Source organism: Urocampus carinirostris, chromosome 3 (genome assembly GCF_059441175.1).
Source record: "Urocampus carinirostris isolate Australia breed hairy pipefish chromosome 3, RoL_Ucar_1.0, whole genome shotgun sequence".
Classification (NCBI taxonomy): domain Eukaryota; kingdom Metazoa; phylum Chordata; class Actinopteri; order Syngnathiformes; family Syngnathidae; genus Urocampus; species Urocampus carinirostris.
This window is the reverse complement of record NC_142351.1, coordinates 30,894,494-30,920,488: the sequence shown is the minus strand read 5'-3', so window position 1 is coordinate 30,920,488 and position 25,995 is coordinate 30,894,494. Positions and strand designations below refer to the sequence as shown.

The following is a 25,995-nucleotide window of genomic DNA, read 5'->3' as shown; positions in this document are numbered from 1 at the left end:
GTGCTACTAACATTGAACAATCTAAGTTGGAACAAACAGAAATGGTGGGATTTGTTTTCGCCTGATTTTTTTGTTATCCCATACAAGATGAGTTTAGCATGGGTGCCTCAGCTGAAAAACAGATGGGACAAATTCATGAAGCCTTACCTGGTCCCAGGTCAAAATTGATCAGAATCCGAAGAAACTAAACATAAGTATTTTGCACATCTATCTAAGGGTGTTTCCAAAAGTAGCTAGAGAGACTCCAAAAAAAAAAAAAAAACAGTGACCGGTAACATCATGCAGACATTTCTTTGCTTCTCAACAGTCTGACAGCTCGCACCCCGGTAAAAGCATGTCATTAGTATTAACCCTTGGATACATAAGTGGGACAGAAAATTAGCCCATTGGTTGTTATTCTTCAAAAGCTTTAAAAATCCCCAAACTCAGACTGTCATATTCTAACATACATATTGCTATTAGGGGCAGCACGGCGGCACAGTGGTTAGCACGAGTGTGGCACAATTCTGAGGTCATGGGTTCAAATCCAGCTACCAACCTTCCTGTGCGGAGTTTGCATGTTCTCCCCGTGCTTGCGTGGGTTTCCTCCCACATTCCAAAAACATGCATGTCAGGTTAATTGGCCGGTCAAAATTGTCCCTAGGTGTGAATGAGCGAGCGAATTGTCTTTCCCTGTGTGCCCTGCGACTGGCTGGCAACCGGTGCAGGGTGTCCCCTGCCCACTGCCCGAAGATGGCTGGGATGGGTTCCAGCCCACCAACCCCCCACACTTTTGGGAAGTATATAATTAGTTTTTTTGTTTGAAAATGATTTAGGATAACATAAGCACAGAGTAAAACATAAAAACCAGTCAATAAGCTTCTGATAAGTGACTATAGATGACTATAAAGGGTGTCATTAGCTCAGGAGGTAGAGCGCTCGTCTGTGGATCAAGAGATCGCAGGTTCGAATCCCGGCTCCTCCGTGTTACATGTCGAAGTGTCCTTGGGTAAGACACTGAACCCCTAATGCCCTCAATAAGCAGGTTAGCGCCTTACATGGCTGCATGGCCGCTATTGGGAAATGTGAAGCACATTGTAAAGCGCTTTGGGAAGTCATTGACTTAAAAAGCGCAATATAAATGCAGATCATTTCATGATTTGGGCTCTGTTTACATGTGTGTTTTCTTACAATAGATACAGAAATTCAAAACGATAAACAGATTTTTGCATGTGTCAAGCATGACTAATTGTTCTGCTTTTTTAAATACAGTAATCCCTCATTTTTCACGGGGTTACATTCCAAAAAGGGCCAGCGATAATCCGAACCTGCAAAGTAGAAACCTTTATTTATATATTACATACTCCATGATATATTGAAACCAAACAACAAACCCAATCTACAGGCTCAAACATTTGCTTAATGAAAGAACTGTACTTCATAAAGATTTTTTTTTTTTTTACAAATAACTATTTTGCTGTGAAATTATAATTTGAAAATAATCTTACTACATGTAATGCACTAAGAGGAAAAATGATTGCAGGACACTACATTTTGACTTCACATGCTACTTTGTCGCCATCATGTAGACATTATGCATTTACCTTCCTTTGGTGGATCGAGAAGTCCAACTTTGTTGGCGATAAAAAGCAACCTGCTCTGCCTTTTGGGCCCAGCCGCATTCAGTCCAGAGCATTTTGTTGGCATGATGGCTTTTACAAAAATCTGAAATTGAAAAAGATTTGCACGTATGTAATATCTATCTACCCTGGTCATATCCTTCAAGAGGGGTGACCGACAGCAAGACAAACACATACAAAAAAAGAAAATAAAATAGGGAAAAAGTAGCAAAAAACACACAGAAACTTTTGTGGACCATCGCCAACCCAAATGCCCAAACACCAAAACAAGTTAAGCACCTCGGCACCCAAGTCGTTCATGATTTCGTCCCTCCAGATGAAACTGGAGGACACAGCAGGGCCCGACAGCTTTCCCTGGTTTACCCATGCCGCATCATAGGGGTGGCCTGCCCATCCCTTAGAAGGCATCTAAACATCCCCCTATCCTTTTACAACACCTCTCCACTCATTCCTATCACCAACAATAGCTCTAGCTTCCACTATATTTAGACCTCTTACCTGCAGTGCACTCATAACACCATCCAGCCACGTCAATCGTGGCCTTCCTCTTGGTCTCCTTCCATTTACTTCTGCTCGCGTATGTAATGCAGGTTCGTAATGTGCTTTACATATGTGAACAATTCAGACCGCAACGTCATTGACGCACAGGCAGAAAAAAGTCGAGGCTACTGTTTAACCAATTAAAATATAGAGCACAACACACGGTGAAAATCAATGAAGTAGCAAAACTAGGAAAACTGAACCGCGATATAGCAAGGGATGACTGTACATTCTAAGTGGATAAAAAGGCTTTCACTAAAAAATCTTTCAATAATAACCCCGAAGTACTCCGGTGCTGAGTACAACATTGTTCCCACCAAGAATAATCACAAGTTTAATAAAGCGTGCTTATAATGCTTACTTTAATATTTGCTCTCGTGACGAGGATAAAGCTTAGGCACCACACAAGGTACGAAAGTCATGCGCAGAGTATCAACATCAGTGGACCAAAAATTTGAACTTATGTCTGAAATTTACAATTCTCATGGTTAGGAGGGAGTTGAAAAACCATGCTTCTTCTGTGACTGAGCTCAACTGCACAAACATGGAACAATGCCTTTCTCCTGTATTCTGACAGCTTTTAAAAGCAAAAGAGCAATTAATTGCAATGTTGATACGTTGCCTTACATTTGGATCAATTTTCTGAGAATATGTTTTCTAATTGTGATGAAAGCTTGTTATTTCATTCTGTTTGTTCTGAATGTGGGATATTCACAAAATGTAGCATAAATGCAATACATTTGTTAGAAGATCAAATTTTGAAATAAGAAATAAGCATAAAAACCTAAAAAAGATTTACATTTTAGCTTCAGCAATGCAAAATGGGTCTGATCCAGTTAAAAAAAACAGATGGTAGAGAATTTTATTATACTTTTTTCCATTTTATCTTATTTAGAAGGTGTCCCAATACTTATGTTTATATAGAGTGTGTCCAATGGTATGAGGGGGGGTATTAGAGAAAGTTTACTGAATGTAGAAAAGTACATTTTTGTTGTGCTTAGTAATAGTGACTTCACCTTACTTATTTTTCAATCCGTAGCAGTTTATTTTTAGGTTTAGTCCAAATTCAGTTTCAGAAGGAGGAACAAGAGTAATAAAGTTAAATAAAAATGATGGTCATCTTTAATCATTTTACTGATTTTTCTTCATATAATAACAAATAGAATTTCCTCCTGCTGGATGAAATGAATCGAAGGAAGTTGGCCCTGGAGGAAAAGAACCCAAACGCCATTGAGATGACCAGCTTGACATGCTACTGGGACAAGGTAAACTGTCATCTCTGTACACTATGTAACAGATCTCATCAAGTCAAACCACTCAATACTTAAAATATGTGTTTCAAACCATATCATTTTGTGCAACGATTTTGCCCTGGTTTTATCACAAGACTCCAGACCAGTGAGCATTACAAGATAACTGCACAGTGCCTTCTCTTTAGCTTTTTGGGTGACAGCAAGTAAAGTGTAAAAGTATACTTTACTTAGGGGAAGATGAATGACATTCAGTTGGTACTTGGAGCCATTGTAACAACAACGTTATGGATGTCATGAGATCGCACAAAGGAACTAAAGCCGCATTGATTCGTTTGGGGCACGGGGGAAGTTGAAAATTGTTCGAATCTTTCCAAGCTAAGTAAAGCACTTAGATACGCAACATAGTTTTACATGGAGGCAGTAAGCACAGTGAATGCAAAATCCAACAAGATGAAAGCTGTTGTAAAGCTAATGATGGACATTTTAGGCCTGACTGGCCCAACATTTGGAAAAGGTCTGGTTTTTGGCTTATGATCTTAACCATAGGCTGAAAGTGGCGGACTTAACCTGTTTCTGCTTGCGAAAGGCTTGCTCGCTTCTGCGTTATCTGACCCCTGCTATTAAATCTACACATTACCCTGTTTAACGACTGTTGGCGTGGTCGTTTTGGTGGATTACTGCACACATTAGGTGCCGTTTCCGTACGCCTGCAAGAAGGCTTGAATGTCGACAGCTCGAAATCGGATTGGCTAAACCAACACTTTTATTGTTCCTTGTTAGGTCTCATTAGGGCCTGCATACCTGCTTCTGTAGTCCTCAGGGCAGATTTCTGAGCCTAGCAACAACTAATGGCTGAAATGTGATTGGTTAAACGCTTAAAAATAAAAACACACATCTGAAAGCAGGCAACCAGAGGAAAAGCAATGGAAAAAAAGTTGACAGACAATTATGTATTATTTAATAAGTGTTAATGGACAAAATATGATCAACATCACACGATTCAGATATTTTTTAAGCAATTGGAGTAGGCCTTTCAGGCACTTAAGGACCACCACTGTATTATGCACATCCAACTCTTTTTATCATCTTATTCATGAGCTGTAGCAGCAGCGCTAACAATAGCTAAATAGCATTATTCCTAGCTGTGTATTAGCTAAGCGCTATTGTCAACTCTAACCATTTCATCTATTGTCCATTGATTTTATTTCATTCAATTAACAACGTCCAGATTTTAAGATTAATAAAGTTGAAAGGGGAGACCCCGGTCATCATTGATCCAAGGAAGGCAGATTAATTGAATTTACTGTGGTGTACAACTTACAGACCGGCGGGCATTTGCAACACACCCTTCATTTTCAGCGGCCTGTGGCTTCGAATAAAAATTGACATATGACAATGACCCGCGTTGGTAAAAGAACTGTACAGTTGGTCTGAGCTCTCGAAAATTTGCTGCCATTAATTAGTGCATTGCCAAACTTCTATACAAATGCAACGGATATAAATCACAAAAATCTACCTTTTCTGCCTTCTGGTCAGTGCCGGGGTTTTATCCGTGAAATAGAATAAAAAAAGGAGACATTTGAAAATGTAAAGCTTGATTTGGTTGAAAACGTGAACATGGAACAAGACAGAGACCAAAAATAATCGTGGTAACACTTTTGATAGAAAACTGATGCATACAAAGTTGAAATCCATGAAAATGCTTGAATTTTAATGTTATGTTTTCAGTGTTTGAAAAGTGCTTGAATTTTAGGTAAAGTGCTTTCAAATGCTTTAAATTGTTGTCATGTTTCTCTGCAGTCAAACTCGATAGACTTCACAATAAATAAAGAGTTACATGAACAAAATAGTTGCTCAGATGACCAGTTCATATGTAAAAGAGCTTAGTTTTTAAATCAGTCTAACTTGAGAACAATTGACTTTCCTTGGCCTGCACCCACCTTAAATACATCGTTGGCGTTGGTGGGTTCAATAATAATGATACCGACAGTCAGTAATTATTATTTGCAATAATTTCTTCTCTAAATGGTACTGGAGAAACTGAAAGATTGGCTTTGAAACTTACTTATAGTTCCCTCAATGTATTAATTTTGTTTTTGGGGGCAAATATTTATAAGCAACAACCTTTGAACCAAGCAACCTTTTTTTTATTTTTCCCAAAACGTCAAGAGGAAATGTACAAAATTAACTGCTGTGATTGTGTGCTTCAGTTTCGTCATAAGTGTATTAAGATGGATGATAATGAAATACCGTATTTAACCTCGGAAAAATGTGTTATCGTGACAGGCCTAATCTCATTCAAAAGTCTGTCACACCTCGTGACTTCATAGGCTGTTTGTACAGTTGAGGTCACGGTAGGATGCTGGACAAACCATGAGGTTTTTGTAAATGTATTTTTTATCTTTCACCTTCGTGCTGTCATTTTGTCAGTGATCTGTTTGAAATTACAAAGTGGATAAATATGTTTGAACTGATTCCTGAATTGTCTGCAGTCTGCAAATCATAAAAAAAAACGTTTGCTGTTTTTATATTTTATTTTTGTGGACAGCAGATGATTTAGGTAGAAGCAAAACAAATCAATACTATACCAAAAGTCATCTCCCTTATGAAAATACCAAAACGAGCCTAAGTGTTTTCCTTCTTAATGAAGCGTTTAATTACGGTCGTAAAACTGGATTTATGACATTACTTGTTTTCTCTTATAAGAAATTCAAAACGACAAATACATAACGTAAAACGAATGCCCTAAATTCCGGGGCAAAAGGAAGTCTTGCTTGGGGACACAATGTGCTCTAAGACGCCTGCGCTTACATAAACTTCTGAGGACTGCTGTTGATCTTTTCAATGAAAATGGGGATTTTAGTTCAAGTGAAATAGTACTAATATTTACTGTATTCAATCTTTAGTATGATTCCTCTTGAGGCACTAGGCCCTATACATTAAAATGTTACGATCGTGAGCAAAAATGTAGGTCACACCCAATTAGATATTTATATAATATTTGCTTTCATTGCTCTTTTCCATTTTTTTAAATACTTTGCCAACACATGTATAATTTATGTTTTTAATTCATTATATTTAGAAATAATAAGTTTACAGGTTTATTCCTTTTTTTGGACAAAATTTCCCATCTAAAGTTCCCCAGTATTTTCTGCACAGTTGAAACGGAGACAGAGTTTAGGGCATCGCTGCTGTTGTTTGAGGATTCATGCATACTTTACAGCCAATATGGATTAGAAAAGGAAACCCTCATAATTACTTTAGTTAAATTAGTTTTTCTAAAACATCGCAGATGTAGCGTGCATTGTGAAAAAATGTACCAGAACATACTGTAAATTGTTGATGATTGATATATTCCATTTAGCTTCTAGATTCGCCAGCTCTGCTGAACGTCTCCCTCACAGTCAAGTCTCATAAACTGCTTGCTGTAATTGGACCAGTTGGGTCGGGGAAGGTGAGTGGAAATGGTGCCGTGCATATCAAAATGTAAAATGCAGGCACCCTCTAGTGGAAATAGTGTTTAGTACATCACACTTCACACCCATCACATACACTTTTGAATCATCAGCTGCACTTGTTCTTCTTCAGTGAAATGCAGTAACCTCAAATATAATTTTCAAAAGGGATTTTTGAAACTTCTTTGTATGAGAGCAGTGCAAAAACGACTAAACCCGAACCGTTACCTTGATTTGCACGACTGAGCCCAAAGCAAAACCCGAAATTTTATATTTTCGTTTTGAGAACTCAGTATGAGAAGTACTTTATGACACCATATTAAAGCCGTTTTCTTTTTAATTTTGCGTTTTAGTTTTGAGAATTCAGGAGGATGAGGGGTGCTTTTTTTTTTTTTTTTTTTTTTTTTTTTAATTTAATTTACCGTCGGTTTAATAAGACTGTATAAACATATTCATCTTTTACAATATATTACAATAACCAACAATTTTGGATCATCGAATTTCACATTTTTAAGAGTTGACGAGAACATTTTAAGGCCGTCCATCATTTTTATGGGTTGAAACCTGGGCCATGAACCACAGTAGTGTATCCTTAAGGATGTAGCGCGTCACTGTAAGAGAGAGAGTAGAAAATGAACAACAATACATACAAATTTATTCTTTACACCTGCAATAAAGTAACAGAATTATTTTATAAAGTGCAAAAAAGAGGCAACATTGGAGGAGAATGTGACTAATTCGTCAGATGTTATCTTTTTGTACATTGAGTGTTGTTATACAGCACTTTGAGTTTCATTTCGGGTTCTGAAAAGTCCCATATAAATTGGATTTGGATCAAGATAACCTTGTGCATCAAAATACAGTCTCGAAGTGCCTTCTAAAAGTTTGTCGCCAAATCAAGAGGAAATTCAACAAAGTCATTAATAATTTGCATTGAATTAATTGCTGAGTGCTGCATAAATCAAGCGACACAACAAATCAATAATGAAATTCGTTGACAACACTTTTAATAATCAATTTTAATCGTTGTTTCATCCCCACACTCATCATTAATAAAAATTATCTTGACCAGTGCTCCGCTCCTTCCCGACAGTCGTCCCTACTGAGCGCCATTCTTGGCGAGCTGTCTCACGATAGCGGTACGATGGAGGTCAGAGGTGCGCTCAACTACGCCTCCCAGCAGCCATGGGTTTTCCCAGGCACCATCCGCAGTAACATCCTATTTGGCAGAGAACTGGATCCCCACAAATATGAGCGCGTGTTGAAGGCCTGCGCTTTAAAGAAGGTGAATTTCGTATTGGAAATGGAGTGATACATTTCACTGCCATGCTTAAATCTTTGATGTCAAACATTTTGACTCTTGACAATAAAATAAATCGAGCATTTATGTAAATAGAAGAATAGAATAGAATTTACTTTTATTGTCATTCTTTGTAACCATGCACACAGAACGAAATGTCTATACACCTGACCCGTACAGTTAAACTGTAGCGAGCCGATGCAGCCGCAGCCAAACAGTTTTACTTACATCGATTTTCAATTTATTACCTTGCCTTACACTGCAGATTGTGCTGTGTGCTATGTATTGGCGTGTAGGACCTGGAGCTCTTCCCGAATGGAGACCTGACTCTCATTGGTGACAAGGGGGGCACACTTAGTGGTGGGCAGAAGGCTCGCATCAACCTGGCCAGGTAAGGCAATTTTGTGTGTGCAGTCCAAAACAGTCAAAGTCAGAATAAGTGCTTGTGTTTTCTTTCTCAGAGCAGTGTATGAAGAAGCTGACATTTACCTCCTAGATGATCCTCTGAGTGCTGTGGATGCTGAAGTCGGAAAACACCTCTTTGAAGAGTGAGTTTCGATCGATTGATCCCTTAATCTGCTCTGCAAATTATGTGTCACTTTATATTTTGAAAACGATTCATCATCCATCCATTATCTGCACCCCTTATCCTCAGTAGGGTCGCGGGGGTGCTGGAGCCCATCCCAGCCATCTCTGGGCAGTGGGCAGGGGACACTTTGAACTGGTTACCAGCCAGTCGCAGGGCACACAGGGACAGACAATTCGCTCGCTGATTCACACCTAGGGACAAATTTGACTGGCTAATTAACCTGACATGCATGTTTTTGGAATGCGGGAAGAAACCGGAGTGCCCGGAGGAAACCCGCGCAAGCACGGGAAGAACATGCAAACTCCGCACAGGAAGGTTGGTAGCTGGATTTGAACCCATGACCTCAGAACTGTGCCGCAAACGCGCTAACCACCACGCCGCCAACAATTCATCAATTAATCCAAAATAATAATAAAATACTTTTTGTGCAATAATTGGAATTCTAGGTACCTTTGCAATTCAAGTCGCGCCCCATCCAGAGCCATAACCCTGGGGAACACCCACCCATAATATAAATGTTAAATAAACTTTGTTTTGTGTTTGTCAACACAGCAAGGCTTTGGCAAAAAAAGAAAGCAACATTCCATAATATGAAATGAAATGATCTGCATTTATATAGCGCTTTTCAAGTCAATGACTTCCCAAAGCGCTTTACATTGTGCTTCACATTTCCCAATAGTGATCTGTGCAGCCATGTAAGGCTGCTTATTGGGGGTATTGGGGGTTCAGTGTCTTACCCAAGGACACTTCGACATGTAACACGGACAAGCCGGGATTCGAACTGGGATCCCTTAATCCTAAAACGATCGCTCTACCTCCTCAGCTACTGCCGCCCCAAAATAATAGTTTCCGCCTTGCATGTTTTAAGTAATCATGATCATGACTGATTAAAGTGTTGGAAGTGCTGATCTTCTCCTCCTTGCTAGGTGCATTTGTGGCCTTCTGAAGAACAAGTGTCGCATCCTGGTTACTCATCAACTCCAGAATCTGTGGGCAGTTGATCAGATCGTGGTGGTCAAGGAGGTGGGTGATTTTTATGCCTGATTTCCATGCATTTAAGAACAAAAATGTATTCAGGACAAACAAAAACATTGTCGGCTCTCTTCTTATACATTTAACATCAGTGGGGTTATCCAATGCACTTTTGATAATCTTTCTTCTATCAAGATCCTGAAGTATAATACTGCGGTTGTAAATGATAAGTACTTAATCTGCTGGATACAACTCATGCGTTAGCCATGTGCTTCAAACGTCACAGTACAGGAAAATGAAAACATCTTGCACATTACTGACAAATTCAACTCAAATGTTTAAAATACTTACTTAGATGGAAAAACACTGCTCTACATAAAAGCAAATGTTTTATCCAACTTACAGTATTTGAATTTTAATGCTCTGCTTAAATGAAAACGACTTAATGGTGGGGTGTGTAGTTTGAGGTGTCCTTAAAAGGTTTCAAATCAAATATTTTCTCTATTAGTATATTCTAGTATATTCTAACAATGCCCAACTGAGTTCAAAGAGCCTTTATTCCACCCCCTATCCCCCTTATCTGATTTTATCTTACTTTTACCCCCTGTGTTCCGACCATGAAATGCATTAGGAGGAAAGGAGGCGACAGGGATGCAGGGGAAGACTGATTTCATGTGCATGATCGCGGTTTTCTTTTATTCTAGGATGAAAAAGTAAGAAAAGGACATTTTCAAATACAGTCCAAACACGAACCGAAACTCCCAAAAAGATGACTGTATGAATGAAGACTTTATTCGAACATTAAAATAAAAACAGAACAAAAACAATAACTCAACAACAAAATAATATTACATAATATGTTCGAAAAGGGGTAGTCAGAATCAAATGCTTATATTTCCTACCCCTTCATCTTCCCTATTAAACACACCAATTACAGTGCATCCGGAAAGTATTCACAGCGCTTCATTTTTTTCCACATTTTGTTATGTTACAGCCTCATTCCAAATTGTATTAATTTAATCTCTTATCTCAAAATTCTACACAAAATACTCCATTATGACAATGTGAAAAAGTTTTTTTTTTAACTTTTTGGGAATTTATTAAAAATAGAAAACTAAGAAATCACATTTACATAAGTATTCACAGCCTTTGCTTAATACTTTGTTGATCCACCTTTGGCAGCAAATACAGCCTCAAGTCTTTTTGAATATGATCCCACAAGTTTAGCACACCTATCTTAAGGCAGTTTTGCCCATTCTTCTTTGCAATGAGTCTCAAGCTCAATCAGGTTGGATGGGAGACGTTAGTGCACAGCCATTTTCAGATCTCTCCAGAGATGTTCGATTGGATTCAAGTCCGGACTCTGGCTGGGCCACTCCAGGACATTCACGAAGTGATTCTGAAGCCAATCTTTTGAGATCTTGGCTGTGTGCTTTGGGTCGTTGTCCTGCTGAAAAATGAACCTTCGCCCCAGCCTGAGGTCAAGAGCGCTCTGGAGCAGGTTTTCATCCAGGATATCTCTATATATTACTGCATTCATTTTTCCTTCTATCCTGACTAGTCTGCCAGTTCCTGCTGCTGAAAAACATCCCCACAGCATGATGCTGCCACCACCATGCTTCACTGTAGGGATGGTATTGGCCTGGTGATGAGCGGTGCCTGGTTTCCTCCAAACTTGGCGCCTGGCATTCACACCAAAGAGTTCAATCTTTGTCTCATCAGACCAGAGAATTTTTGTTTCTCATGTTCTTAGAGTCATTCAGGTGCTTTTTGGCAAATTCCAGACGGGCTTCCATGTTCCTTTTACTAAGGAGTGGCTTTCGTCTGGCCACTCTACCATACAGGCCTGATTGGTGGATTGCTGCAGAGATGGTTGTCCTTCTGGAAGGCTCTCCTCTCTCCACAGAGGACTGCTGGAGCTCTGACAGAGTGACCATCGGGTTCTTGGTCACCTCCCTGACTAAGGCCCTTCTTCCCCGATCGCTCAGTTTAGAAGGCCGGCCAGCTCTAGGAAGAGTCCAGGTGGTTCCAAATGTCTTCCATTTATGAATAATGGAGACCACTGTGCTCATTGGGACCTTCAAAGCAGCAGAATTTTTTCTGTATCCTTCCCCAGATTTGTGCCTCAAGACAATCCTGTCTCGCAGGTCTACAGACAGTTCTTTTGACTTCATGCTTGGTGTTTGTGCTCTGACATGCACACTCAACTGTGGGACCTTATATAGACAGGTGTGTGCCTTTCCAAATCATGTCCATTCAACTGAATTTACTGCAGGTGGACTCCAATTAAGCTGTAGAAAGATCTCAAGGATGATCAGTGGAAAAAAGATGCACCTGAGCTCAATTTTGAGCTTCATGGCAAAGGCTGTGAATACTTATGTAAATGTGATTTCTTAGTTTTCTATTTTTAATAAATTCCCAAAAAGTTAAAAAAAAAAAAAAAAAAAACTTTTCACATTGTCCTAATGGAGTATTTTGTGTAGAATTTGTGAGATAAGAGATTAAATTAATACAATTTGGAATGAGGCTGTAACATAACAAAATGTGGAAAAAGTGAAGCGCTGTGAATACTTTCCGGATGCACTGTATATAACAACAATAGTAATACTATTAATAATAACAGTTGTGGTATAACAACAGCAACAATAACACAAAATTAATCATAGTTCTAGACGCACTCATATCACTCATACCCGATTTTCTTCATCCCTGTATTCCGCCAGGAATGTTTTTTGTATTTAAATTTGAACAAGTGAATAGATGGACATCGTTTGATCTTGTCTTGCAAACAGTTCCAGAGCTTGACTCCACACACAGACACACACACTACAGCCCCTTAAGTTATAATTTCCTTGTTTTTGAATGAATAATTTATGATTTTCTGGCACTATGTTTTTGTTGACCTTAAATAGTAGTTGTGTAGTGAAAAATTTTACTAAACCATCTAATTTTAATAGTTTGGACTGCAGGAATAAAATATTAGTATGATCTCGATATCCTACCCTGTTGTATAGTTCTAATTGCACGTTTTTGGAGGATAAAAAGGGGCTGTAGTGAACTTTTGTAATTATTGCCCCAGACTTCTGCACAATATGTTAAGTATGGCAGAACTAGGGAACAATATAATAAATACAATGCATTATAGTTTAAAATGAATTTGGCTTTATTAATTATTGAAATGCTTTTAGATACTTGGGTTTGTATGTGTCTGATGTGTGTTTTCCAGCTTAATATATTGTCTATTATGACCCCTATTATCTATTGCACCACCATCCATTTTTACTTCTAAATCTTGATTCACTTTGCGATTACCAAAGAATATTACTTTAGTTTTATTTAAATTTAAAGATGATTTATTTATATCCATCCATACTTTTAGGTTAATTAGTTCACGATTAATACAGGTTACCAAATCAATGTAGTTATCATTTGAATAAAAAATGTTAGTGTCGTCTGCTAATATTACTATTTTCAATAGTTTTGAAACATTAAAAATATCGTTGATATATAAATTAAATAACTTTGGACCCAGGATAGATCCCTGTGGTAGTCCACAACAGAGTGTATTCAGATGACAACTCTCCCATTTTTACATTTTGCTTCCTCCCCGTCAAATAACTTTGAATCCATTGCAAAGCCATGCCCGTGAAGCCATATCTTTTCAGTTTTTTAATAGTATATTATGATTAATGGTATCAAATGCTTTTTTTAAGTCAATAAATACCCAAACTGCGTTTTTTTTTCTATGCTATGGGTGATTTCTTCTACTGAATCTATAATAGCCATTGTTGATGATCTGTTTGCTCTAAAACCATATTGACTTTTATTAATCAATATATGTTTATCTACAAATTGATCTAGTCTATTATTGTAAAGTTTCTCTAATATTTTAGAGAACTGAGGAAGCAGAAATACCGATCTATAGTTTGTAAAAATGTGCTTGTTTCCATTTTTGTATATTGGTATAACTTTTGCTATTTTCATTTGATTTGGAAATTTGCCTGTTAGAAATGACTGATTACATATGTAGGTCAATGGTTTCACAATGCTATTTATAATTTGCTTAACTAGTACCATATCGATGTCAAAACAATCCATAGACGTTTTGTTTTTACAGTTGTTAACCACGTCTAAGATTCCTGATCCCGTAACCTCAGATAAAAAGATGGTCTTGGAGTTCATTTTTATCAGTGACTCAAATTCCTTACTACTGCACTCTGGGATATTTGCAGCGAGCTCTGGTCCAACATTTACAAAATAACTATTGAAATTCTCCACAACTCGATTTAAATTATAATTTTTAACTGTTCTTATCAATAAAATAGTTTGGATATGCATTACTTACATTCTTTCCTTTTATTATACTATTTAATATATCCCAAATGCCTTTAATATTACTTTTGTTATGATGTAATAAATTGGTATAGTCTAATTTCTTGCTCGCTCTTAATATTCCTGTTGATTTGTTTTTATACGTTTTATATGGGGATTCGGCTTCATCAGTTCTTAGTTTAATACAATTTCTATATAAGGTTTTTTTTTATTGATGCTTTACAGATGTATTTTTAATATTAGTTTGTCTCATTGGACAGTTTTTGTTATACTTGTTGGTGAATATTTATAAAAATATGTCAAACGCACGATCCACATCATCTGTACCATATATAGCATTCCAGTTTTGATTAACTAAGTACTCATAGAGTGATATAATAGTCTCTTCAGTTCTAACTCATTTGTAAACATATTCCATAGTTGATTCTTGTCTAGTAACCTTTTTATCATACACTGTAAATACTGGTAGGTGATCAGAAATATCAAACTAGTAATCCACTGATGTTTGTAAATTCAATATTATCTGTAAATATATTGTCAATGAGTGTTGCACTGCGTGAAGTAATCCTACTAGGCCTTAATGTAGTTGGGTACAAACTCATACTTTGCATTATATTAATATAGTCATCAATGTTTTTATGTTTGTTTGGATTCATTAGATCGATGTTGAAATCTTCACAGATGAATAGTGTTTCGTTGCCGATTGTTGAATATGTTTTTTCAGCCCAGTTTGTAAAGGTTTCAAGATTTGAGCCCGGTGATCTATATACATTACTGACCATAATATTTCTTCGTTTTTCATTTATAATTTCTATTGTAAGACATTCAAGTAAATCATCAAAGACAAATGACATGTTTTGTATCATCTTAGATTTAAGTCTTTTGTGCACATATATAGCTACTCCTCCTATTTTGTTTGTTCTATTTACAGAGTTCAAATTATAGTCATTTAATTCAAAAGCAACTCCCATTTCCTCATTGAACCACGTTTCTGAAACTGCAATCACACTAAACGGGTTCTCAAAGTGCTGTAAGCATCCTGTGATGTTTTCAAAATTTGAGTACATGCTTCTACTGCTGAAGTGAATTATTGAAAATTTCCCTTCAGATTTAACAAAAGTATCATATTCATTTCCAGTATAATATTTGCAATTGTCCACACTAGTTGATAGAAACTAGTGGTCAGGATCAATTTCATCTAATTTTGAATTATTGGAGTCAGTGTGATCAATAATGTTCAGTTCCGGTAGATCATGGTCCAATAATATATTATGATCGATTTTTTTTTTTCATTGTGATCTGTAATAAAAGTGTCTATGTTGTCAGTCCAGGATGCCATTGTATCATTTGAATCCATCATTGTCCGAGATTGTCCATTGTGATATGTATTTACCACTCTATCCAGGCCTTCAGGCAAATCTGTCCAGCTCCTGCATTTCCCAAATCCAAATTATTTTTGCTTCTTCTGAAGTGCCGTTTAACTTTATATATACTCTACAGTTTGAAGTCCAAGTTCCTTGTATCTTGTTTGTTTTCCTCAAAAATCAAGCTTGTCTTGCAAGAGTTTGTTCAAGCGCATCTCAGAATTTCACATACTTGAACGTGCAACAAAAAGAGTTGCAATGATGGTGTCAGCAAGTAGAATATTTTAAAATTACGGACACCTCCTTTAAATAGTGGCCCAAATCATATTTCTTGGAGACTAAAACGTTTTGGAAATTCAATTCATTCAAAACAAAATATTTTTGGGGGGTAAGGATGGAAAAACATTTTTCATTGTGTTTACTTTCTTTGATTTGATGATTTCAAGTATTCACGCACTATTTTCTGTATTATTTATTTTTTTTTATTTCGACTTTTGTAGCACCTAATTGAAATCGGGTCGTTTCATTGTTTGCGACTGTTTTTTTTTTCTATTTCAATTTTTTTAGGGTCGTATCATGGCCCAGGGTACCTACGGCGAGTTGCAGAGCTCCGGCCTTGATATTGGCTTCCTTGTAAAGAGCCAGGAGGAGCAGGGGCATCCATATTTGTCAGCCAACTGTGACAAGGAATCGATCTCTAGCAAGAGATCCACTCAGTCAAACAGTTCACTCTATGCCCACAGCACCCTCTTGCCAACAGAGGGCAGTGGTCCTGACCTGCTCCCTGTAAGTAGCAGAATTCTATCAATTGACATGAATACTTATTTGTGTTTCGCAAATTTGTCATTTTGGAGGATGGCAGGGTGAATCTAATTTCTAACATTATTTTGTACCATCGTGTGACATATGTAAGACCTACACTTTATGCCAGCACCCTCGCAATACAAGATGCTACTGTATACAAACTAATGGTATTGATTAGCGCATAAAGTTGTTACGTTGTATGTTTTTCCTGATACTGGACCTTGTTAACATGTGCGCTTTTGTTGTTTTCCTTTCCAGGCTGAGAGTGCACATGCTGCAGAGGAGGAGTCTCGTGCCGAAGGGAATGTCAGAAGGGACATTTATGTCAAATATTTTACCGCCCACTGTCATCCAATAATCTTATTGGCTATTCTGATACTCAGTGTCATAGCCGAGGTGAGTCAAAATTTCTTTGTGGAGGTCGTACAAAAACAGTAACAGTAAATATAATTACATTAAATGGCCTCATTCCACCTTTTTCGATTTTGAAGTACTCTAAAACCTCCTACAGCTATGTTCATGAGGCCTCTTTTTGGTTGTCTTCTTTTTTTCACATATTAAGGTTTTGCATAGGTTTCCTAACACAGTTTTTCTGTGAGCGCTGCTGGGTTGCAGCAGTTTAAAACACATCAATCGCAAATCCAGAATTCACTAGTGATTGTGAAATAGTTTGCTAACTTGTAGAGCTAATGTTCCATACACCATGTGGGTCTTCGTTGTTCTTCCTAGGCTGCATATATTCTGCAGGACTGGTGGCTGGTGTTCTGGTGAGTTAACACCCTGTCGTCTACATACAAATGTCATATGTTATCTTGTCTTGATATTGTCTCTGACAGGGCCAAAGAAGAGCGAGACAACAATAGCTTGGTTAATGTGACTTTTGAAAGAAGCGCTAATAAAACTGGCTTACACCAAGGCGACAGTCTGCCATTTTATCTGGGGATTTATTCAGGTTAGTTCAAACATGCTCTGTCTTTGGAAAACCATCCAATATTTATTATACTAGTAGTTTTTAGTTCTTTAAATAGGCAAGCGTATTTGGCATTGGTCAAAATGTCGTGATAAGATATACTCAGTAATTCAATACTAATTGTAACCTTCTTTCTAGTCTTGCCTGATAATTCCACTTATCAATTCTCCTGTCACTAATCATTGACTATGGTTCATCTGAGAATATTTTTTTTTGTTTTGTTTTCAACCTCAGACCCTGCCTGCCATGACTTTGGTGTCTTTTATCTATTTAAAACAAATGTGTTGTTAATATAACTCAACTCATAAGAATCTTTTTGCATATTGGCTTCCAGGGTCAACTATTTGCAAAATAATTCATTTCTTTATTTTGAAGGCAAAGAGGGCATCAATTATTTTCGGGTGTCAACAAGACACATCTAGGCCAGGTCCCTATCCCATGGATTCCAAAACCGTATTTATAATCTGTTTCATATACCAGAAAAACGAAACTTTTTTTCTTTTGTCATGTCTGTATATTGATAGTCATTTGAAGATGATTCCCTACCTTTGATACGGAAGCAGTTTTGATAAAAGAATACAAGCTGCAAAATTCATTTCCATTTTCATCCGTACTTTCTGTTGCGCAGGTTTAACTGCAGCCGCTGTGATCCTAGGCTTCGCCAGGAGCTTGGTCATTTTTCATGGATTAGTGCGATCCTCTGAGAAGCTCCACAACCGAATGTTTAAAGCCGTTCTCCGCACCCCGGTCCTCTTCTTTGACGTCAACCCCATAGGTGAACCCTTGGTGCCTCATCTTAATTGTTGAAAATATAATCTTTCAAGGTTAAGCACATTACTTTGAAAGCTCATGTCATGTAAAGCAGGTGGCGTGATTGGTTTATTGTGTTGTTTTGGCTTTGAGCTGATATAAAATCCTGCTTGTCTCTGCACGCACTAGGAAGAATCCTCAACCGTTTTTCCAAGGACATCTGTCAAATTGACTCTCTTTTACCACTAACATTTGTGGAATTTTATCAGGTGAGTATTCATTGGGCTATGCAAGTGCAAAAAAGTTTATTCAGTGGCACTTGCACTTAAAAATGTTTTTGCTCTTTGTTTTCCTTTGACTTGATAAGAACCCGTCAGTGTACGACTTGTAGGTATGTTCCAACAAAATAGTTATTGAAAGCGGTTGGAAATCTTCAGATTTTTTTTATGTATGATTTTTTTACATTTAAAGAGGCACAAAAAAATGTTTAACTTTTTTTCCCTTCATTTTTAGGGTTTTTATTTTTCAGGAAAATCACCCAGCTCTAATACACCCCTGAGCAAAACGGCCAAGTGTCAACATTTTGTGTGACATATTTACACAATTTTAATTCTGGCCCATATTTTTGGTCTTTGACTTCTATTGCTTGTAAAATATACATTTACACATTATACAGGAAATAGGCAGCACAGTAAATGACTGGTCAGCAGTTTTGAGTAGGTATTCCCCGAGTACCCTGGTTTCCTCCCAGATTCCTAATTATCCGAAATTGTCACTAAGCATAATTCTGTGCGATGCAATTAGCTTGTAACCAGTTTAAGGTGTACCTTGCTTACTTCCATATGGGAGCTAGGATAAGATCCTCCACCCACCGTGATCCTTGCGAGGATAAGTGGTGGATGCAAGGATGGAAGTTGTATACTGACTGCTTTTCATTGTGTCAAAGTGTCATTGAACTTGTCTCATGAAGTAAATGAAAGAGATTTACTGACTTGTATTAGAGCCCGGTGATCAGCATATTTACAGCTCCTTCTTTAAAAAAAAAACTTTTTCCTTGTAGCTTTTCCTGCAGAACCTTGGCGTTGTGGCAGTCGCAGCCTCCATCATTCCACTCCTCCTGGTTTGCATCGCTCCCTTGCTTTTCACCTTCCTCTACCTGCGACGTTACTATCTGTCGACGTCACGAGACATCAAACGTCTGGAGTCCACAAGTATGTCAAAAACTTTGGTAATAGGATGTTAGGTTGGCACGATCGTTGATGCACTCATCTGCCTTTTCAGCTCGCAGCCCGGTCTTCTCCCATCTTTCTTCGTCCCTCCAGGGCCTGTGCAGCATCCGAGCCTTCAAAGGAGAGGAGCGGTTAACAAAAGCTTTTGACTCACACCAGGATCGACATTCAGGTTCTTCTGTCATTCTCCTCTTCTCTATGTGATATAAAATGTATTCTTTTATTTATTTATTTTGTTATCAAATTTGATTTTTTTTTTTTTTTTTTTTTCTTATTTTAGAAGCCTGGTTTCTCTTTCTGATGACCTCCCGCTGGTTTGCTCTTCGTCTGGACAGCATTTGCTCTGTCTTTATCACCATTGCAACCTTTGGGTGCATTCTACTCCGGGAAGGTGAGGATGTTTGACAATTATTCATTTATGGTTAGTGTTAAGTGCAGTTATACTTTGGGGTATAGACCATCAAAGTCAATTTGAGTCCAAGTCCTAAAATTGTTTCTTATCGTGGCAACTAACAAGTTGTTCAAGTTTGTAATGTATTTTTATGTCAGGTTTGGATGCCGGCGAGGTGGGCCTTGTGCTAACATACGCTGTAACCCTTGTTGGAAATTTCCAGTGGACCGTAAGGCAAAGTGCGGAGTTGGAGAACATGGTATGTGCTGTGTTGTGCACTTATCAAGTAGTTGAAAGTTCACCGTGAAATGCAATATCTTAGATGACATCTGTAGAGAGGGTGGTAGAGTACACAGAGTTAAAGCCTGAAGCTCCCTGGGTGACCTCGAGACGGCCTCCTCTCAATTGGCCCAGTCAAGGCCAAGTGACCTTTGACCAGGTGCATTTGTCATATAGTGTCGACGGCCCTTTTATCCTCAAAGATATCAGCGCCATCTTTCGCCCAAATGAGAAGGTAAGACACTTTCCTCAGTGTCATTTCTAATAAGAAGACATTTTACTGTCAGTGTTGCATTGTTCAGGTGGGTATCGTGGGTCGGACGGGAGCCGGTAAAAGCTCATTGGTGGCGGCTCTTTTTCGTCTGGTTGAACCTCAAGGAAATATCTACATCGATGGCGTATTGACATCTGAGTTGGGCCTTCATGACTTGCGACAAAAGATGTCCATTATACCCCAGGTAATCAGGCATAATTGAAGGCGTAAAACAAGTATTTTTATTTTTTTTCAATTAAAGTTATTTCCTAGGTTATTTGTTGCCATTTTTAGTCAAATTAGACTTTAAAGTCGGCGAACGTTTTTTGTGGAAAAGCCCATTTGTCCCGAGACCCCTGGTTTACAGGTTTGAAGCCTGAAATATGACAATAGACATCATAGACGCCGCCGCGAGCGGCAGCCTTTCCAGCAGCTCTGTGTCATTTCGGATTCGCATTTTGTGATTTATGTCTGCTTCTATCTTACGTGTTTTTTTTCGTCCCGTTTGACAACTACACTTTGGATTGCTTTCTATCCTATCGTTATGGGTTTTAACTCACAAAAATGCATTTATTCGAGGAATCAACTCCTTGCCTTGAAGAATTCTCATGTCGGCGTGACGGAAGGGGCCCTATCGTGGATGCAAAGCCAGAGCTAAGGCTAAGCGGCCAGCAGCGTTATAAACCTTCGGTACCATCCGTAATCATAGTAAATGTGACCTCTCTACCAAATAAGACCGACAAACTGGCTGTGCTGGTGAAAAAAATCAAAGCGTACAGGGAGTGCAGTTTGCTGTGTTTTACGGAAACGTGGCTCACGTCTAGCGTCCCGGACGCTGACATGGAGCTACCCGGCTTCAGCGCTGTTAGGACAGACAGAGACACAAAAGCCTGTGGGAAGCGGAGAGGAGGCGAACTCGCTATCTACGTGACCACGAGGTGGTGTAACCCCGGGCACAAAGCTTTCCATTTGCTGCAGGGACGTCGAACTTTTGGCCTAGCGTGTGACGTCATCCACTCCACTGTTGCTAGACTACAACACAGCACCCTGAGGCCATCCTGTCAATCTGTTAATAAACAACAAAAGGATACTGCTGGAAGCGTGAATTTTCCTACGGGGATGACTAAAGAATCTATCTATGTGTCAAAAAGGTCTCGATGTTGTTATAATTCATTTTAGTTATTAGTGTGGATATGATATACCGCTTAAATTATGTTGCAGTACATTGACAATACAACAGCAATGAGATAAAAAAAAACAAATAAAAGCAAACATAATACCATGTATACATTAGGAATCTAGTGGTAAATACTTTATTTTCAATTAAATATATTTATTTGCTACGTATGGATTTTTACACTTTTACTACAAGTTGCTTCAAATCAAGCAACACTCAAATATTTACAATGATCAAAGTGAAGAGGTTATTCAACATAATTTTTTCACTGCTCTTATTCTTAAATACTCAAAAATGCGGGCTTTACATTTTCTGTAATTTTGGCATCAAAGATTATTGTTCATTGTGATTAATTACGGTAATCATTTACATGTTTGTTCGGGCGGCACGGCAGCTGAGTGGTTAGCGAGTCTGCGGCACAGTTCTGAGGTCAGGGTTTCAAATCCAGCTACCAGTCTACCTTCGCGGAGTTTTGCATGTTCTCCCCATTCTTGCATGGGTTTTCTCTGGGCACTCCGGTTTCCTCCCACATTCCAAAAACATGCATTTCAGGTGAATTGGCTGGTCCAAATTGTCCTTATATGTGAGTGAGCAAGTGAGTTGTCTGTCTCTGTGTACCCTGCGAATTGCTGGCAACCAGTTCGGGGTGTCCCCTGCCTACTGCCCGAAAATTGCTGGGATGAGCTCCAGTGACCCTACTGAGGATAACCGGTGAAGATAATGGATGGATTTTGGTTTTCATGTTTATTTCCTGATTTTCACACAGGATATTATTTGTAATTTGCACAAAAAAGCTTATCCTAGATTTCTCAAGTAAATTGAAGAAAGATGTACAGTATATCAGTTGAATGCTAAGATAATACCTTTAATTTGATTGAAGCAGGGAACCATTTTACTCCTGAGAAACTGATTTTTTTTTTAAGATATAGGACAAATGTCTCTGTATCCATTTTTAAATGGGTCTAGATGTAATATTTGCTTGCAAATTAATTCTTAGTTCCAGTAAAAACCTGACTGCTGAATTTGGAATGGCTCAATACACTTACCCTCTATTATTACGATACAGTACTGCCACCATATTGTCGGCGAATTTCGATCCTTAATCAATCGGCATGTATTTTTTAACCAAATAGATAATAATTAAATACGAAAGTATAATGTTCGCAATGGAAGACATGGCTGTTGCTGCGATCGGTGTGTGTGTGTGTGTGAGTGAGTGGGTGTAAAGCGCTTTGGGAGGTCTTCAGTGACTTGAAAAGCGCTATATTAATGCAGACCATTTACCATTTATCAGTGCCATCCTAAAAGTGAATGGTGTATTTTCTCCCCTTGTGATTGACCCTCAACTGTAAATTATTCTTATATGGATGTGTGACGAAAAAAAAGATCTGACAAAACATAGGTTTAATTGGTAACTTGTTTTGGTCTTTGCATCCCAGGATCCTGTCTTGTTCACTGACACCGTGAGGAAGAACTTGGACCCCTTTAGTCAGCATACAGATGCTGATCTTTGGAAGGCTCTGGAGCAGGCAATTACACTTTTTGTCCTCCGTTCACGCGGAATTTTTTTCTATGTCTCACAAAATTTTTCCTGACCTCATCGACAGATTCAGCTCAAATGCATGGTGATGGAACTTCCTGCAAAGTTGGAGACGGTTCTGTCTGAGTGTGGCTCCAACTTTAGCGTTGGTCAGCGGCAGCTAGTCTGCTTGGCCAGAGCCATCTTGAGGAAGAACCGCATTCTTGTCATCGATGAAGCCACAGCCAATGTTGACCCAAGGTACCAGAGAGAACCCAGTCACGGTTACCTAAATTGCAATAGGAGCCTCATTTTCGAAGATATAGATTTTTTTTATTCTACCCCTGTGTACGTCACCGCAATTATGTGGCCACTGTTGCAGGACTGATGAGCTAATCCAACTAACCATCCGACAGGAGTTCAGAGATTGCACCGTGTTCACCGTCGCTCATCGACTCAACACCATCATAGACAGCGATCGCATCTTAGTGAGTGACTGGCTTATCAATTGACACGCAACTCACGCTACATCTGATGCTTTCAGTATGTGTACTTCCTGATTTCAGGTGCTCAATGAGGGTCGAATACAAGAGTTGGACAGTCCTTTCAACCTTCTTCAAAGAAAAGACAGTGCTCTGTACAAGTTGGTCCAACAGTTGGGCCCGGCCGAGACGGAAGCTTTGTTAGACGTGGCTAAACGGGTGAGGAATATTGTGCTGCTACGCGCACTAATTGTTTTTCATCAAATATGTACCTTATTCACATGCAGGCGGCGAAACGCGAACTGACTGAACAAAGCTGAAAGGGAAGCTGTTGCTCGGAATCCCGAACTAACAGCGTGAGGTTGGCCACGGTTTAAGGACATTCAAGAGCAAACTCATCTGACAAGGTTTGAAAGTCACCTTAGGGTTAATCTCAGCATTGTTACATACTTTTGAAAATGAAAACAATTTTGTTCAAATAACATTTAGAGCAAAGCAAAACAACAATCATTAGCTCGATAACAGTTCTATAGTGATTATCACTGATTATTGTCTAAATGCAGCCTAAACTGTGGAAGGACGGGCTGCCCGCTGTTTTGAATTTCAATTGTTAAATGGGAAGGAAAAAAGTCTACCTTCGATGTCTGAACTTTCAATTCCAAACTCAAATCTTTAAAACACTTGAGCATTGTCTATGACCTGCATTCTCAAGACCTTACACCTGGATGTAACTTCAATCTTGGGAGAGACTCCAGCAGGTATTTATGTAAAGATGCCCAGAACACTTGCAGACGGAAAGCACATTAAGTCCAATTTAAGATGGAAAGTCTTTAAACACTCCTGAATATTGATCATTTTTGTTTCCTTTCTTTTTATTGCTCCATATTTTAAAAATGACCAATTTGTTCTATATCTTGGCTGTTTTTTGTTTTTTTCTTTGAAAATCCCAAATTAACGCATTCATCACTTTTACCAAAGCTGTCGATGGCAGACAACTTTCCAAGTATAATGGGGTAGATTTTATGTTTTTTTTATGCAGGAAACTGTGACTTTTAAGGGACCATCATTTCCTGTTAACATTCCTCTTTTCTACAGTGGTTTGAGTTGCCAGGTCATGAAAAACATGCCCAAGTTTATAGAGGGTGGCCGATGGCTTTGGCACCCGCAGAAGCTTTAGAGATGCGCGTTTACAATCATGTGCAATTTGGAGCCGTCACTACCAAAACATCCCCTCTATTGACAATCATATAGGTAAATGTGTAAAAACTGCGTATTTTCCAAAGGTATTGATGTACGAAATTCTGTTTCAAGGTATGCTGTGAATATTTCAGAGGACTTTACTTATTCAATATCTCAACGTTGTAAAATGTTTTTAATCTTTTAAAAATGTATTACTGTGATATATTTTTGTAAATCACACATTTCTTGTTTAATGTTTCTCATTTTTATGATTTTCTTTCTTTACTGAACTATTTTTTGTCATTAATTTCATTATTTCATCACATTTTTGGGGGATATAGGGTTGTATCTTGATTTTTTTTATCTTTGATTTTTTTTGTGCCTCTGTAAATCAGAATGGACCTGCATTTTATTTTAATGGTGCTACACAAATAAACTTGTCATGTTGACCTTTTCGTTCCAAGTGGCATGGACTCTGCTGCATCTGTGTTAACTCTAGGTTATTAAATTTACATGTACTTTAATGTGTAAATTATTTGGTATTTGAATGATTTAGAGCATTTTGCAGTAATATCATTTCTGATCATTTGTGTCAGGACCAGAATGGAAACGGGACCCAACTGCGTTACATTTCTCACAAGTTTTATTAAAGGAAAGAGGAAGGGCTGCGCTCACAATCCGGTGTTTGCTAGGCACGGGAAGCAAGTCACTCTCGTACTCGGATTGTGATCCGAACACGGAAGTGTAGCTTCCGTAGCGAGTGAGTCAAGGATGAAAAAACAGAACGATAGCCGGGACAGGAGAGCAAAAACGTGGTCGGGGTCAGAAACGGGTCGTAAGCCGGGACGGGGGAGCAGACGTGGTCGGGATTCAAAACGGGTCGTAAGTCTGGACGGGAGAGCAGACTTGGTCAGAATGAATGAACGGGTCATAGCCGGAGACAGACGGGAGCAAAAACGGAACAGGTGGAAGTTGGGTCGAAAAAGGCTTGCCTAGTATTCACTGAGGTTCGCAGACGGACTGACAACAGGAGAAAGACAGTACTGGGTTCAAATACTGACAGGAAGCCAATCAGAACCTGCGGAAGTTGGCGCCAAAAGAGCGGGCACAGCTGAGTCACATCAGTAATCATGACAATTTGCTGTCTGAATCGTCCTTTAAGGTAAGAAAGCCTCTGCGTAGTAAATAAAGCCTCTTCTCTAATACGTACTACCTCACTAGCATTCATGCAATTCTCTTTTGTTGTTTGAAAAGAATGTAAGCATGAGTGCGGACGCCATTTATTGTGTGACACAACTTTGCCCCTAAGAGACAAAACCGACAGAATTGGGCGCAATTTGTGTCCATATTGACTTGACTGTTTTTTTTTTTTTTTACTTTCTATGGATTTACTTTCCTAATTTAATTTATCACTGTCCTTTTAGGTTAAAACTCTCAATTTTAAAAATGACTTGAAGCGTTTAAATGTACTGTAAACCATGGTGGACAGCTGAGTAGGATGCTGATAGGCTCTGAACTAGTGTTGGGTCATTGTAAGT

At 38.5% G+C, this 25,995-nt stretch overlaps 1 protein-coding gene across 3 annotated transcripts in view; it reads left to right on the top strand.

Annotated features, from left to right (window-relative positions):
- The window catches only part of LOC148369422 (ATP-binding cassette sub-family C member 4-like), a 58,339-nt gene extending 33,433 nt beyond the window's left edge, over positions 1-24,906 (top strand). For 2 of the 3 annotated variants that reach the window (XM_088331445.1, XM_088331444.1), the window contains 23 exons: positions 3,323-3,424; positions 6,777-6,866; positions 7,961-8,152; positions 8,464-8,558; positions 8,629-8,715; positions 9,683-9,779; positions 15,992-16,210; positions 16,487-16,624; positions 16,958-16,995; positions 17,065-17,180; positions 17,827-17,973; positions 18,138-18,217; positions 19,009-19,159; positions 19,230-19,349; positions 19,458-19,568; positions 19,727-19,827; positions 19,891-20,082; positions 20,150-20,305; positions 22,717-22,806; positions 22,885-23,057; positions 23,179-23,284; positions 23,363-23,497; positions 23,566-24,906. In XM_088331445.1, the coding sequence (XP_088187571.1) occupies positions 3,323-3,424; positions 6,777-6,866; positions 7,961-8,152; positions 8,464-8,558; positions 8,629-8,715; positions 9,683-9,779; positions 15,992-16,210; positions 16,487-16,624; positions 16,958-16,995; positions 17,065-17,180; positions 17,827-17,973; positions 18,138-18,217; positions 19,009-19,159; positions 19,230-19,349; positions 19,458-19,568; positions 19,727-19,827; positions 19,891-20,082; positions 20,150-20,305; positions 22,717-22,806; positions 22,885-23,057; positions 23,179-23,284; positions 23,363-23,497; positions 23,566-23,598 (2,769 nt within the window). In that variant the 3' untranslated portion in view covers positions 23,599-24,906. Of the gene's footprint in view, positions 1-3,322; positions 3,425-6,776; positions 6,867-7,960; positions 8,153-8,463; positions 8,559-8,628; positions 8,716-9,682; positions 9,780-15,991; positions 16,211-16,486; positions 16,625-16,957; positions 16,996-17,064; positions 17,181-17,826; positions 17,974-18,137; positions 18,218-19,008; positions 19,160-19,229; positions 19,350-19,457; positions 19,569-19,726; positions 19,828-19,890; positions 20,083-20,149; positions 20,306-22,716; positions 22,807-22,884; positions 23,058-23,178; positions 23,285-23,340; positions 23,498-23,565 lie in introns of all 3 variants that reach the window. The other variant, XR_015850010.1, reaches the window with a different exon arrangement.
- Positions 24,907-25,995: the final 1,089 nt, after the last annotated feature.